The sequence below is a fragment of the Ipomoea nil genome, unplaced genomic scaffold, assembly GCF_001879475.1.
Source record: "Ipomoea nil cultivar Tokyo-kokei standard unplaced genomic scaffold, Asagao_1.1 scaffold0146, whole genome shotgun sequence".
Lineage (NCBI taxonomy): Eukaryota > Viridiplantae > Streptophyta > Magnoliopsida > Solanales > Convolvulaceae > Ipomoea > Ipomoea nil.
In genome coordinates, this window is record NW_017616574.1 from 1604205 (window position 1) to 1620002 (window position 15798).

Below are 15798 nucleotides of genomic sequence, written 5' to 3' on the forward strand. Positions count from 1 at the left end.
AGGGATACGTATCTTGCGAATAAATAAAGATGGCACTCAGTCAGTCGGTCGGTCTACCGAATGACGACTGATGAGTGGATTGAGGCTATGTTGTATTACAAGTAAAATGCTATTACAAGTAAACTAGATTACAATGTAGTGTTTATCACGAGTGACATGATATCGCAAAGTAGTTAATATGACATGTGAGGAGAGGACCCTCCCATTTATACTAAACAAGTCAGCTAAGTATTGAATGCTCCACATGCAAGTAGCTTGACATGGTGTGTTCTCGTTGGCTCGGCCAAGCGATTGCCTCGCAGCTACATGTAGGTGACTGTTCGAGACAACATGGTTGTCATCCCTACAAGATGTTAGCCGCCTCTCTTATAGGCGCAAATTGACTTCCTTTACTGGCAGTGTAAGCAAAACCTTTCGAATTGCAAAGTGGGTCGCGTTGTAGGCTGACAGGGTGACCCTAGGCGGACCGACCGAGTAATGCCCCGCTGGGCGATCCCATAGGTAATCCTAGAACATCTTTTACTCGTCGTGAAGCCTTTCAATAAAAGCGGTACAATTAGTCATAAGTGATTTGATTCCGTCTGGTCGGTGGTCTTAGCAAACCGACCTGTCAACCTAAGAGTTCTCAAAGGACCAACCAGGTGAGCCTTACAGGTGGTTGTTGTGCGTATTTATCCATTAACGAATTTTTAATGTGATTTATTTTTTGTGTGATTAAGAGGCTATTACACAAATTTAAATCGTGAAAAATCTCATAATTTTTATTATGTTAAATTATTTATTTATTTAATCATTAAACAGTAAAATCACATCAAATAATTTAGTAAAAATTGGTTCCATTATATGCATATACCCAGTCTCAAACTAATAATATCATCCTTGTCACCACTAGTCTTGTCACTCACTCAGCATTACCGCCTGTCCATTAACCCACTTCCCCCTCTCTCTCCCCAGTCCCCACTCCTTTCCCTTCAACCCTCACCGCCCTCAGCCTCTACCCGCCGCCGTCTTCACCTCCGGCAACAGTGAGAAACTAAAAACAAGGGCAAAAAGCCATGAGAACCAGCAACCATTTGATAGGTCTGATGAACTTCTTGACCTTCCTGGCGTCAATCCCGATACTGGGCGGCGGGATATGGCTGAGCAGCAGAGCAAACAGTACGGACTGCATAAAGTTTCTGCAGTGGCCCATCATAGTCATAGGGGTGGCCATCATGGTGGTTTCCCTCGCCGGCTTCGCCGGCGCCTGCTACAGAAACACCTTCCTCATGTACCTTTATCTCTGGGCTATGTTCTTCATCATAGCCGCCCTTATTGGCTTCGTCATCTTCGCCTATGCCGTCACGGATAAGGGGTCGGGTCGACCCGTCATGAACCGGGCTTACATGGAGTATTATCTCCAGGATTACTCCGGGTGGCTGGAGGAGAGGGTCACCACTCAGAGCTACTGGTCAAAGATCGGTTCTTGCGTCAGGGACTCCCATGTCTGTGGGAAGACGAGAAGGTTCGTTAATGGCGCCCCTGAAACCGCAGATATGTTTTACCGCAGACACCTTAGTCCTATTGAGGTATGACCCAATGTTCTTTTTTCCTTAATTTTGGTAAAAAAAACATTTAAATCCAATCCATGTTATCACGAAATGGATACTACATTTGATTAGTTCTATCAGTTCTATGTTGAAATATGCTTGATTTATTAGAACCCAAGATTGAAATATGATCAGGGAATGCAGCTTGAGGTCCTTCAGATCTGTTCTTGAGGAGCAAAGAACTAAAAATTGAGCCTTTAAAAGCTTAAAGCTTTACTTTTGGGGTTTTTTTTTTTAAAAAAAAAAAATAGTTTTCTTTATGCTTCCAGAGCGAAAGTGTGGGATTCATTCATTCCTGCCACGAACAATGGGGGTCTGGGTTGGGCTCTTTGTGCTGAAAAGTATACAATTTGGTATTGAATCTTGAAGCTAGATTAACTAGATTTTCTTTCTTGGTGGCAAATTATTGTGTGGACCATGGTTTACGCAGTATTGTGTGGACCATAATAAAAGGTACATTTTTACTATAGTAAAAGTATATTATTCATGTATTGAATGGACATTATACAAAATAATGTACTTTCCGTTCTCAAATAATGTACTTTCCTTGAATACAATGTACATTTTTAATATACTAAATGTACATTATTTGATAATATAATCCACACAATAATGATTGTAATATAGTCTGGGGAAGGTAAAGTTGGGTTATTAACCCAAAAAAAAAAAAAAAGCAAAAAACAAAACAAAACAAAAGATGACATTTTTCTGGTGTGATTATGGGGGCCGTGGGGAAAGAACAAAGGACGAGGAAAAATACGAAATGAGAAAAGGTGTCATGATCATCTTTTGTTGTCAAGTTATTATTGTCTAAAGAGGAGACAATGCGGCAACTATTTGTTGTCCTTTAATAAGGAGTACAAATCATGTGTCCAAAATTTTAAAGTAGATACTGATTTTTATAAAGTTGAATTTTTTTTGGCCTTTCGAGAACTTGGACGGAATATTCTTTCTTACTTTGGTGTTTTGCCTTAGTTTTTCATTGGCTGTCATGATTCATTCACTTAAAAATCTGGGATTTACAAGCCCTGTTGAGTTTTACCAAGCTTTCAAGATTCTTGATTCCTTTACCCTTCTGTCGCAAATGGTTCTTTGTCTTGTAACTATAAGGAAATGCATATAGTATTTACATATTAACCTGGCAGAGTGGCAGATGGGTCCTCAGGATACTAGTTTTTTGGGCGAGCTGTCTGTCTGAGTCGAGGACAAAAATCCAATTAGGTGGCTACTTAGTTTATCCAATTTAGGAGCCTTCTTTCTGGAAAATTATCTGGTTTTCATTTCCTATCCTACACAAGAGAGCTTGATTTAATATGACTCGTTTGTTCGTAATTGGTAATCTGATTTTGGTAATGCCGTGTGGTTCTTCTATCTTAGGGCAGACTAGGCTCGATGGCCTTAACCTTGCTCGCCTCCAAACGTGGAACTTGCTTTAGGCAACAAATTGCTTCCCTCACAGCCTTACTTTAGTGTGGTTTGAAAAGATGGGTAGTGGTTGTAGGAGCCAGAGAAAAAGTAGGAGCCTAGCACAGCCACGAGCTCCAATAATTGGGGCCCCCCCCAATAATTGATATCAAAATGCCAACATTTGATATCAACTTTAGTTTCCTCAATAGTTGTTTAGATATTAAGGAAGAAAATGACAACCTTGAATTCTTGATTTTATGGAAAATTTCGAAGCTTAAGTCTATGTACTGATGCCGTTCCCATTTAGACAACATCTATATGTTTTCCGGATTGTATAATTACAATTTTGGAATCGCGCCATTTTACTAATGAGGGCTTAAAATATTTTGTGTAGTCGGGATGTTGCAAACCCCCCACGGCATGTAACTATGTTTACATGAACGAGACGTTATGGAGCACAGACGGGGGATTACCGGCAGCTGACCAGGACTGTGTTCGATGGAGCAACGATCAACAGCTACTCTGTTACAACTGCAACTCTTGCAAAGCGGGTGTACTGGGCAGCCTGAAAAAGAGCTGGAGGAAGGTGTCTGTGATCAACATTGTCGTCCTAATCTTCCTGGTAATAATGTATGTCGTGGCCTGTGCAGCGTTTAGGCACAACAAGCGCATGGACAACGACGAGTCTTATGGCGAAACCAGGATGGAGAAGGAACACCCTAGCAGGATACAGTTTTAAGAGTTTGCTCAAAATGTGTGGGATTATTATTATGTATTTGCTTATTCAACTCTTTTTAGATGAAAGCTATGTCTATATGCCTTATCCTTCTTCTTTTTTTTGAAAAACCTTTATCCTTCTTCTGAAGACTGTAAATCACTAAATCTTGCAGATGATTTCCTGGTTTTCTTTTACTTATATATATCAAGTGATTCTGTAATGCCTTCAGGAACTTCACCCTTTCCATTTTCTCTGAGAAATCTCAGCTCTTTGATTTACGAGAAAGTTTGCATCAGTAATGGGTGAATTGGTGAAGTGTCCGTTTTGTAATTTTAGTAGGTAGGTAAAATACCACAACGAAGTAAACCAATTAAGGTTACTCATAGTTGACCAACTCAAACTAAGAAAGCTAATAAACAGTTGAAATTTTGTGGTTATTAAGCCAATTATTAGACCAATTTAACTAGGGTGGCCGCAAGAATCTCAATTCTGAGCAATACAGAGGATGTAATGAACAAAACATATATTTTACTTAAAGAAAAATGTTTTTCCTTAAACTTTACAATGAAGTTGTACAATAAAAGTAAACACTTTAGCAAAGGGGAAAATCTGCAGTATAAAGCCTATACAAAAAGGTAGATATTTGCACCATGGTACAGCTTTTTCATGGGCGATTGCTAGCCTTAAAGTAATGAATTACAATAATATATACAACAATAATAATCACTTCTGGGTTTTAAAAATCTTGATTCTAAGCTATACTATCACAGATGGTTTTCATCCACCATATGTTTTCAAGAACAATGATTAGTCACCTCATAGATTCAAGTGAGGATAAATTCTGATGGTTACCTCATCTTTATGAAGATGGGATTCAGTGGTTGATTTTCAGCATCAACAGGACATTATTCTTGAGCCATCAACTTGTCATTTGAATGGTACCGGCCAAGTTTCTGTTTGCATGATAGAATGGTTCAACCACATCAGAATTCAGAAGGCAAGGTTTTCCCAGTTCCATGTTTAAGTGGTAAAGCTCTTTACAAATTACCAAACTTTGAAAGCCAGTTATATGCTACATAGTTTGCTTTACCTTATTTAAAGAGCGGTCGCTTTGTTGCTCCAGCTCGCGCATCATCTCCACTGTCAGCCCATACCAGTCGTCGATCCAAGCAAAAATATTCCGATGGCTTTCCAGGAAAAGTGCCCCTTCACCCTGCACCAAAGAGGAGAAAGAAATTACACATTCTGTTTGTTTATGGGGAAGAAGGAATGATTATAGCATCAGCATTCAGCATTGTGAAAGGAAAAACCGTTGGTCACTGATTCCAACATAAGGCTCAAACAATCAATAAAAGCATGTTAGGCATATGGATCTTGCGGGCATATTGCTGCCATACGAATAATACTCTCAGAAGAAGGGGGGTCATTCAAATGTTCTTGAATGCTTAAACAGTTGTCATTCTAACCGAATTACATTCCATCAAGGCCATTAAATCTGTTTCAAATCTATAAACTGTTAATAGTTGAAGATACATACTGCAACCAGAGCTCTTTCAAGTTTGCCTCCAAAGCCCCAGTATGGAGCGTCTACTGTCACCAATTTATAAGCAGTCATCACTGGAACACAATTGTCCTGCAAGGGATGCCTATAGTAAGTAATCTCATATGACTTTATGCTTTGGATATAAAATTGTCAATCCAAACAAGCATGCAGATTACTCCACAATTTAGTAGCAACGCTCTGTGCATTATGCAGGTAATGTTGAAAGAGCCTATAAAGTTTATATTGCTCGTAACAAGAGCTTATACAAGCAGAAAACAGATTCTATTGGGAAGAAATATGCCGTAAGGCTTGACATAGTATACTTCGTCCTTTATTAGCACCTAATAGAAGTATAGAACTACAGAAACCAATAGAAATTACAGGAAACGGGATGCCAATATGAATAGCATTCCTTTGGAAGCCAGCTAGCATCTATTTCCATTCATAAACCAAGTTTTTCTTATAAGATATATTCATAAAACTCAAACACATATATGACTTAAGAGGCAATGCAAAGATTTGAAATCCATCATCTTGGAAAGAGAAGACACTGGAAGATGCTAAAGGCACATTTTAGATTCAGATCCAAAGGAAATTGTATGCAAATATGTCAAATGTCACTTGTGTTCATGTACCCTGTAGGACTCAATAGCACTTCAGTACGAGCACAAAAGTAGCCGTGCAATTCTAACAGGAGATACAAACCTTCCACCCCTCTAAGAGAGGTCCCCGTCCAGTTCTTGCTGACTGGAACTTGGACAAATCAATGTCGTTTCTCCCAATTATGTAACTCCAATAGTCAGTTGCAGCTGAAGCAATATCAATAATTTCCACCTCCCTGGCAGCAAGTTGTGCTTCACTGAGTCCATGCACCTACATTGTTCAAAGTTTCATTGATACTCTTACGAAAACAACAAAACAAAAGAATAATGATTTTTGGATCACAGATTCTTCAAGTATGCTTTAATCCAACCATGAAATAGAAGGTAACAGTGATGCTCTATTATTGTTCATTGAATTCAAACTCACATTTTCAGTTTGGCCGTTGTCAGCTTTATGAATAGTATCAATCGTAAGAAGGAATCTTGTGAAATATGGACACTGCAAAAAGTCAAGCAGCTGAGAACCCAATACTTGTTTAACTAGAAATACCCATGAATGAGAAACAAACGTTAAAACATAAAATACCTTTATAACTGCATGATGTTGAGTTCCATACAACAACCAAAAAATCGTTAGAAGTGTTTAAGAATGAAAACTGGAAGCTAGCTGAAAATAAACATTCCTCGTGTATGCATATTCCTAAGTTAGAATATAAACCTGACTTGCACATAGGATATGCATTCCAAGCTTCTTCTTGCATCACCAGTGCATCTTCGGGCGCAAGTTTAGTCAGCCAAGTAGGAGCTTTGCTGCAGAAAACCGAATTGAAAACTTGAGTTCTAAAGTTAGATGGTCAGAAAGCTTTAGTCACATTATCCAATTTCACATAGAAACGATCAAATTGACTTATATAAAAGTCCTGCTTGGACATCAAAAAGAAATTCCATAAAAATGGCTCCATCAGAATAGCTAAATGGTACAACCGGAAACCCTCAAAGAAGTTTTTACAATCTAGCTTTTGCATTGCACATTAAATTGTACAGAGACACATAAAAATGCAACACATACCACCCATTCAAATCAATCTTCAAAAAATAGAACTTTTTTATCTCATATTCATAACAAACTAAATATTCAACTCAACTACATATGAAATTACCTCTGCAATCTATAAATTTTGGACGTGTATTGGCCTTGCCCAAAATCGTCATCCTCAAACGGTCTGTTCTCCAGAATCTCCACCCCTTCATTGCCTGTGGTACTCTGTTGTTGCATTTTCATGACCATAAACATCTGAGCTATATGATACTGCATTTCCATTGCAAAGAAACTAGTCACAACATATATACACATACAAACATACATACAGACAAACAAAATCAATAGAAATCAAACTGGGTCTTAGAAAAATGCTAGCTTAGCTTGCATTACCTCTTCTATTGACAAAGGCATGACAATTCGACTTCAATCAAGTCCCAGCAAAAGAGGAAAACAGGTCAAGGAAAATTCTGAGAAACCTAACACAGCTAATTTATATTAACAACAAATAACACTACTACATAAAATAGAGCCTGGAGAAAACAAACCAGCCAGCCTTTTTTCTCAGTTAATTGCAGGCAAATTATACCATGGACCAGGGTCCACCTTGATGAATGATGACATTCAGATTATATGTTTATGAAGTTAACATATTATGTATTTATGTGTCTGCAATTGACAGATTATATACCTATAAATAAATTAAAGATACATAATATTTTAATTGCATTTACAGAATATATTAATTGTTCATTGCAATGAAGCAAAAAATTAAAATAAAATAAAAAATATTTGATCGAAAATTTAAAACCCAGGTCCACCGCAACATTGAACTAATCATCCCAAATTTTCTCCGCAATAAACGAAGCAGCTAACGGAATAAAAATCAATTCTATCGATTTCTTCAAAGTTTTATCGTTTGCAGATATCCAGAAATGGTAAAATTGAGAAAAAAACAACGCGTAATTCAACAATTGCAAAACCGGTATACTACATATTTACGTGCAAAAAAAAGGGCATAATTATACGTCTATCAAATCAAGGGGGAAAAGAAGGATACAATTCTTTAAGGACAACCATTGTTGCAGAAGCTTGCGATGGGCGAATCGAGAGAACGATGAGAACCCAGACCAAAGACGGAGTTTGTAAAGCTTGTTTTGATGAAGAAATGAGCTATGAGGCAGCAAAGGAAATTATTGGGATAAAAGAAGAAGGAAATTGCAGGGCAATTCAGCAATGGAGGGAGGGAGGAAAGTTGAAAAGCGTGACGACTTCTCAAAGTGGGCGGGCAGGGGTGGGGGGCTTTGTTTGACTACACGTCCGCGGACGGACGGTTTCTTTTCTTGTTTGGGAGTGTTTCAATGGAAAATCGTTGACGCAAATGAGAAATATTTTTAATATTCTTTCTTTTTCCCCACCATAATAAATCACAATTATTGTTTATATAAGTGTTTTGTTGGACCATGTAAATTTCACTTTTAAGTTTAATAAATGGTGTAATTAAATCATCTAATTTTTAAAATTTTAAGATAAAGTTATTTAAACAAATTAAAGGTTTCACGGAGTTTAATTTTATGACCACTCATTTAAAATATTAACAAAAAAATGTATCATACTGCATAATAGTTAATATGACATATAGATATGGTGTCTTAATAATGCTTATATGGATCAATGTGTACTTTTAAAAAAAAAATTACAAATTCGAAAATAAAACATTTGTGCACGTATAATTCACAACAAGTATAAAGTTGTAACTTGTTAGTATACTTAGGGTGTATTTGGTTCGCACAAATTGGAATTGAATCAAATACTTGGTAATGGTAATATGTTTTGATGAAAGTATTTTGCATGTTTGGTAGCAGTGTGGAATTGGAATAATTATTGATGTTTGGTTATGTATGATCATATAATGGTAATAAAAGTTTTTAAAACAAAAATAAAAAATTAAAGCAATTGATCATAATATAATAACATCCAAAACACCAATATGAACACACACACAAAAAACAAAAAAAATCAAAACAACAAAAGTCTTAAAGTACTAATCCAAACATAAAAATTAGATTTCCAATAAGATTGAATGATATATGTTTTTAATTAGGGAGTGTGGATTTTAATTGAAAGGGTACGTAATCAATCGCATAATTGTGTTTTAAAAGGCTGCCAATCAAACACTAACTATAATTTTGATTATCATTCCTGGTGTGTAAAATCATGAACGAAACACACTCTGGGGTGTTTGGTTGATGGGTTTACAGTTTACACACTAAGAATGAAATCAAAATTTAGTTATTTTTTGTCGACAACTTTTAAAACACAATAATGAGATTTTTTTTCCAAAAAAAAAAAAAAAAAAACTATGAGATTTTATTACTCATTTAATTAAAAACCACATTTCCTAATTAAAAACGAGTATCATTCAATCTTATCATCCTCATATATCACCTCCCGATCTATTGTCTGCTCACTACATCCCTCAGAATTTTGTTTTGATTTTCTTTTCATATTGATGTTTTGGATGTCATTATATTATGATCAATTGCTTTGATTTTTTGTTTTTGTATTTTTAAAACCTTTACAGGGCGTTTGGTTTGAAGGATTTTAAAATTCCCTTCCCACTTAATCCCCACCTAATTCCAAAGGCCATTAAATTCCATAGTTTGGTTGGAGGGAATTGCAATTTCATGGAATTGCAATTCCCCCATTTTCATCGAATTAAATCTCATGTCCCCCCTGGGGTTTTTAATTCCTGGGAAAAAAAGATAGTGATGAGTCAAAATTATCCCTTTCTTTTTTAACCTAAAATTAATGTATAACAACAATAATGGACATTTTTGACTTTATACTACTTATTCCCTTTCAATTCCCAATTCTATTCCTGTCAACCAAACACTGGAATTTAAATTCCCACTTTATTCCCAGTAATTCAACTCCCATGGAATTACAATTCCTTTCCCACATAATTCCCCATCCAACCAAACGCCCTGTAATTATTCCCATTATAAGGTCATACATAACCAAACATCAATATGGTAATCATTTCAATTTCACCTTACTACGTACCAAACATACAAAATACTTTCACCAAAACTCATTGCCATTACCAAGTATGTATTTTATTCTCATCCCGATTCTGATTCACATGTGCGAACCAAACACACTCATAGTAATTTTTGTACCAAACCCTACTTTTGAACAATGGAATAAACAAAATTATAAAAAAAGGGAGAAAATGAAAAAATAAATAAATAAAATTAAAAGATCCTTGTCCATGTATTAAATATGGGATTTTAATATATACACACATATATGTATGTGTGTATATCTGTATTATATATTTTTATATAATTATTTATTTATTATTTTGATCTCAATTCTTATTTATTACAAACCAAAGTGACTCCTCTTATTTAAACTCATTATCATTATCAAGTATTTGATTTTCATCATCTTTTTGATTTCTATGTTTGAACCAAACCACCTTTAATACATTTTATTGTGGTTTTTTGCCATAACTTGTAAACATATAATATACTAATGTGGTGTTTTGTTGGGGATGTTTGCACCCTACTATAGATTTTGATACCCATAATCATGTTTGTTTGTCTATTTTGTTATTCTACTATTGAAATCAAATCATTTAATAATTACAATACTCATTATCATTTGACTCATATAGTTTTGAACAATGGAATAAAAAATAAAGAAGAAACAAATGAAAAAAAAAAAAAAAATAAAAGTCATTGCCCATGCATTAAATATGACATTTTAATAAATATATACATATATGTATGTGTGTGTGTATATATATATATATATATATATATATATATATATATATATATATATATGTTAGATATATTAAATATAATATATTTAATATAATATATATTAAATATAATATAATATATCTATAATATATATATAATATATATTTGAGAAGAGAGAGAGAAGGAGAATTGAATTCACTTGATTGATATTTGAAAAAGATTGATACACAGCCTTTTTATAGTAAAGGAGAAATAATAATAAAGCTAAAAATTAGGAATGTATGCTCCATGTACTCCACATACACTAAGCCACATACTGCATACACACCACCCACTACTTAATTTAATTAACAAACTAATTAACTCTTGGTTTAACAATTATAATAATAATATTATTATAACATTGCCTCCTTTAAACCAAGTTGGATATATTGGTCATCCCAATTTTCTTCTTCAATTTAAGAAATGTCTTCGTTTTCAAGTTGGATATACTGACTTGTATTTCGTTCTGTAAACCCACTTTACTCCAATTGGCTTCTTCCCAGGAGGTAAATCTGTTAACTCCCAGGTACCATTCTTCTCAATGGCACGTATCTCCTCATCCATCGCCCTAAGCCAATGAGTTTTTGTAGCAGCCTCCTCAAAAGTTAAAGGATCACAATCTGCAAAGAGAGCAAATTGAACAATCTCTTCATCAGACAGGTCATTATCATGACCCAAAACATAATCTTGCAAGCGAGCTGGTAAGTGGCGCTCGCGCTGAGATCGTCGAACTGACGACTCTGGCTGTGAAGGACACTGGACATTATCTGGAATCGGTTGCTCTTCAACAATATTTTCAACAGCAGGAATAACAACTGAACTTTCATCTTTAGCTAACCAATCCCAAGCACCATATTCATCAAAAGTGACATCACGACTTATAACAACCCTTTTAGTTTCAGGATTGTATAGTTTATAAGCCTTTGAAGCGTCACTATAACCAATGAATATGCACTTCTCACCTTTATCATCCAACTTCTTTCTCAATGGATCTGGCACATGTGCATATGCCAAACATCCAAAAACCTTGAGATATTTGATAGAGGGTTTTCTCCCACTCCAAGCTTCTTCGGGTGTCTTATCACGGACACTTTTAGTTGGACACCTATTCAACACATAGACAGCACAAGCAACAGCTTCTGCCCAAAAAGGCTTAGGCAGATTCTTGGATTTCAACATGCACCTCACCATATCCATGATTGACCTATTTTTCCTCTCAGCCACTCCGTTTTGTTGTGGAGTGTATCTAGCTGTCATTTGGTGCTGAATACCCTTTTCTTTCAGAAAATCATCACAGGCAATATATTTTGTACCTCTATCAGTTCTCAAGATTTTAATCTCATAACCACTTTGCTTCTCAACAAAAGCCTTAAATTGTTTGAAAACATCACATGCTTCAGACTTTTGCTTCAGAAAGTAAACCCATGTTTTTCTACTGAAATCATCAATGAAAGTAGTAAAGTACTTACAACCTTCATGTGAGGGAACCTCCAACGAACACAGGTCTGAATGAATAATCTCCAACTGTTTTGTGGCTCTTCTTGACTTGCCCACGGGAAAGGGATCTCTATGCTTCTTCCCAATCACACAAATCTCACATATACGATCAGGGACATTCACAACAGGTAAATCAGAAACAAGTTCCTTTCTCGCAAGATAGTGTAATCCAGAAAAATGAAAATGCCCAAACCGCATATGCCATAACCAATTATCATCACAAACTTCAGAATTAAAGCAAGCAAGGAGAGTATGCTTAATTTTCAAAGGAAATAGTCGATTTTGAGACATATTTACCTTTGCAATCAAAACTCCTTTAGCATCTGCAATGGTACAACACCCCTGAGCAATATCCATCTTATATCCTTTTTCTGACAACTGTCCCATACTCAACAAGTTTTGGTGTAGTTCAGGAACATAGAACACATCAGATATAAAATTGTGAGTACCATCCTTCAACTGAATAGAGATTTTACCTTTTCCCAAAATTGGCACCTTTGACTTATTGCCAAATGTCACTTCAGACCGGACTGATTCATCCAGTTCAGAAAACAATTCTTTCTTCCCACACATATGGTTACTACACCCAGTATCCAAGAACCATATGTTCTTATCTGCAGAAAAACTATCGCTGGCTAAAAGTAAAGTTTCAGAACTCTCACCAGACTTTTCAGCAGTATTTTCAGCAATGTTTGCTTGATTTCCACGATTGTTGTCCTCTTTATACCAACAATCTGCAATCTTGTGCCCATACTTGCCACAATTGTAGCAATGAAATGGAAATTTACCTTGTTTGGTATTACCTCCACCTCTTCCTTGGTTGGAGTTACCACGTCCTCCTCCTTGGTTGAAGTTACCACGAGTCCACGACCTCTTCCACCAGAACCTCCTCTTCCTCTTCCACGACCTCTACCAGATCCTCCACCTCTTTGATTAGTGCCAGTCACATTAAGGGTGACTTGACTCTTCAAAGCTTCTTCTGCTAGTGGTTCCGATTTTGACGCAATCCTGTCAATATGACTTTCTACCATACCTTTCAGCTCTGCAATTGATAAGAGCTCAGTTTTGTGTGACTCTGTGATCGAAGCCACCACATGGTCATACTTCATCGGCATAGTTCGAAGAACTTTTTCAACCACTGCACCATCTTCAATCGTATCTCCATATAGCCTCATCTTATTCACCATATCAATAAGACGAGTGAAATACGCATCTACTGTTTCTGTAGAGGTCATCTCACAATTATCGTACAACCTTCTCAACGACTGCAACTTAGACTTCTGCGCCCGATCGACTCCTTTGTGTGACACCTTTAAGATGTCCCAAGCTTGTTTTGCTGTTTGAGCACGAGCTAATTGTCCAAAAATGGAATAATGAACACCTTGGTGAATCTGACCCAAGGCCAATTTATCTCGCCGTATAGCGGCTGCATCAGCTCCTTCGGGTAGACCGGGATCAACAAAGCTCCAAAGATTTTGAGCTTGCAAATGTGTGGACATCATAATTTGCCAATAATTGTAATCGAGTTTCCCGTCCAATTTGGGACCCGACCATACAATATTGAAATTTGTTGCCATATTTCACTACGGGAAATATCTCGGGGTTGAAAGGTTGACTGGCTCTGATACCAAATGTTAGATATATTAAATATAATATATTTAATATAATATATATTAAATATAATATAATATATCTATAATATATATATAATATATATTTGAGAAGAGAGAGAGAGAAGGAGAATTGAATTCACTTGATTGATATTTGAAAAAGATTGATACACAGCCTTTTTATAGTAAAGGAGAAATAATAATAAAGCTAAAAATTAGGAATGTATGCTCCATGTACTCCACATACACTAAGCCACATACTGCATACACACCACCCACTACTTAATTTAATTAACAAACTAATTAACTCTTGGTTTAACAATTATAATAATAATATTATTAGAACAATATATATATATATATATATATATATATATATATATATATATATATATATATATATATATATATATATATATATATATATATATATATATATATATATATATATATGGAAGGGTTCAGGTGCGGGGATGGCTTCCCGTGCGGTTGTGCGGTTGGACGCACCTTAATCATTAACATGACGAATCTTAAATACACAAATCACCACGCACCTTAAGAAACAAATCACTCACCTTAAATACAAAACTCAAGCACATTAAGCACAGAATAAAGCACTTTGAGCACAAAACTCACACACTTAAGATTTTAAATGTCTCACATTAAGCACAAACTCACGCACATTAAGTACAAAACCCACGCACATTAAGCACAACCACACGCACATTAAGCACAAAACCCACGCACTTTAAGTATTAACTCACAGACCTTAAGTTTCAACCGCTACTGACATTAATCACTAACCTCACACACATTAAGCACAAACCCTACACACATTAAGCACAAACTCACTCACATTAAGGACAAATCTCACGCACCTTAAGCACAAAAGCTCACACTTTAAGTTTTAACAACTACTCACATTAAGCACAACCCCACGCACATTAAGCACAAAACACACGCACCTTACGCACAAGGCTCACGCACATTAATCACAGAACCGCTCACCTTAATTTTGACCAAGATGCAAAAATTACAAAATTACTACCGCGTTTTTTTTTTTTTTTTAAATTTTGGTAATCCTGGACGCTAACTGCACCTAGACACCCTAACCACACCAGAACCTAATTATATATATATATATATATATATATATATATATATATATATATATATATATATATATATATATATATATATATTATTTGGATTCTAATTTATATTTACTACTAAACAAAGTCACTCTTTTTACTTAAATTTATTACCATTATCAAGTACTTACATGGTGTTTGGTTGAAGGGAATTTAAATTTCTTCCCCACTTAATTCCCATCTAATTCCAAAGGTCACAAAATTTCCTTGTTTGGTTGAAAGGAATTGTAATTCCATGGAATTGCAATTCTCCCATTTTCATGGAATTAAAATCTCATATCCCCCCCTGGGATTTTAGGAAGAAAAAAAGATAGTGATGAGTCAAAATTACCCCTTCCTTTTTTAACATAAAATTAATGCCTAATAACAACAATGGACATTTTTGACTTTATACTAGTTATTCCCTTTCAATTCCCATGTATACCAAACATTGGAATTGAAATTCCCAGTAATTCAATTCCTGTAAACCAAACACTGGAATTTAAATTCTCACTTTATTCTCAGTAATTCATCTCCCATGAAATTGCAATTCTTTTCCCACGTAATTCCCTCTCTCCAACCAAACGCCCTGTTAGGGTGTATTTGGTTCGTACAAGGAAATCAGAATCGGAATCAGAATCAAATATTTGCCTTATTTGGTAATGGTAATGAGTTTTGGTGAAATTATTTTGCATGTTTGGTAGTAGGGTGAAACTGGAATGATTACAAATATTGATATTTGGTTATGTATGATCCTATGGGAATAAAGGTTTTAAAATACTAAAATAAAAAGTTAAGGCAATTGATCCTTATATGATGATGACATCCAAAGCACTAATATGAACAAA

The 15798-nt window shown here is 35.4% G+C and overlaps 2 protein-coding genes across 2 annotated transcripts; one reads left to right on the forward strand and one right to left on the reverse strand.

Moving 5' to 3' along the window:
• The first annotated feature begins 878 nt into the window (after positions 1–878).
• On the forward strand, positions 879–3829 carry LOC109172992 (tetraspanin-3-like). The gene is made up of 2 exons (XM_019322240.1): positions 879–1568; positions 3391–3829. Exons 1-2 carry the CDS (start codon positions 1056–1058, stop codon positions 3733–3735), a joined length of 858 nt encoding a protein of 285 aa, XP_019177785.1. The 5' UTR covers positions 879–1055; the 3' UTR covers positions 3736–3829.
• A 393-nt stretch (positions 3830–4222) lies between these two features.
• On the reverse strand, positions 4223–8182 carry LOC109173002 (phosphatidylinositol transfer protein 1-like). The gene is made up of 10 exons (XM_019322251.1): positions 7959–8182; positions 7292–7322; positions 7020–7168; positions 6578–6669; positions 6446–6453; positions 6287–6358; positions 5963–6130; positions 5252–5347; positions 4805–4927; positions 4223–4667 (listed from the first exon to the last, which is right to left on the reverse strand). Exons 1-10 carry the CDS (start codon positions 7976–7978, stop codon positions 4620–4622), a joined length of 807 nt encoding a protein of 268 aa, XP_019177796.1. The 5' UTR covers positions 7979–8182; the 3' UTR covers positions 4223–4619.
• Positions 8183–15798: the final 7616 nt, after the last annotated feature.

Bases quoted from the DNA above. Each gene is read 5' to 3' on its own strand.
- LOC109172992 (XM_019322240.1), top strand. From the start codon at position 1,056: ATGAGAACCAGCAACCATTTGATAGGTCTGATGAACTTCTTGACCTTC. The intron at 1,569-3,390 runs GTATGACCCAAT...TATTTTGTGTAG, and splicing joins GACACCTTAGTCCTATTGAG to TCGGGATGTTGCAAACCCCC.
- LOC109173002 (XM_019322251.1), bottom strand. From the start codon at position 7,978: ATGGTTGTCCTTAAAGAATT. The intron at 5,348-5,962 runs GTTTGTATCTCC...CATCCCTTGCAG, and splicing joins CTCTCTTAGAGGGGTGGAAG to GACAATTGTGTTCCAGTGAT. The intron at 4,668-4,804 runs GTAAAGCAAACT...TCATGCAAACAG, and splicing joins GCGACCGCTCTTTAAATAAG to AAACTTGGCCGGTACCATTC.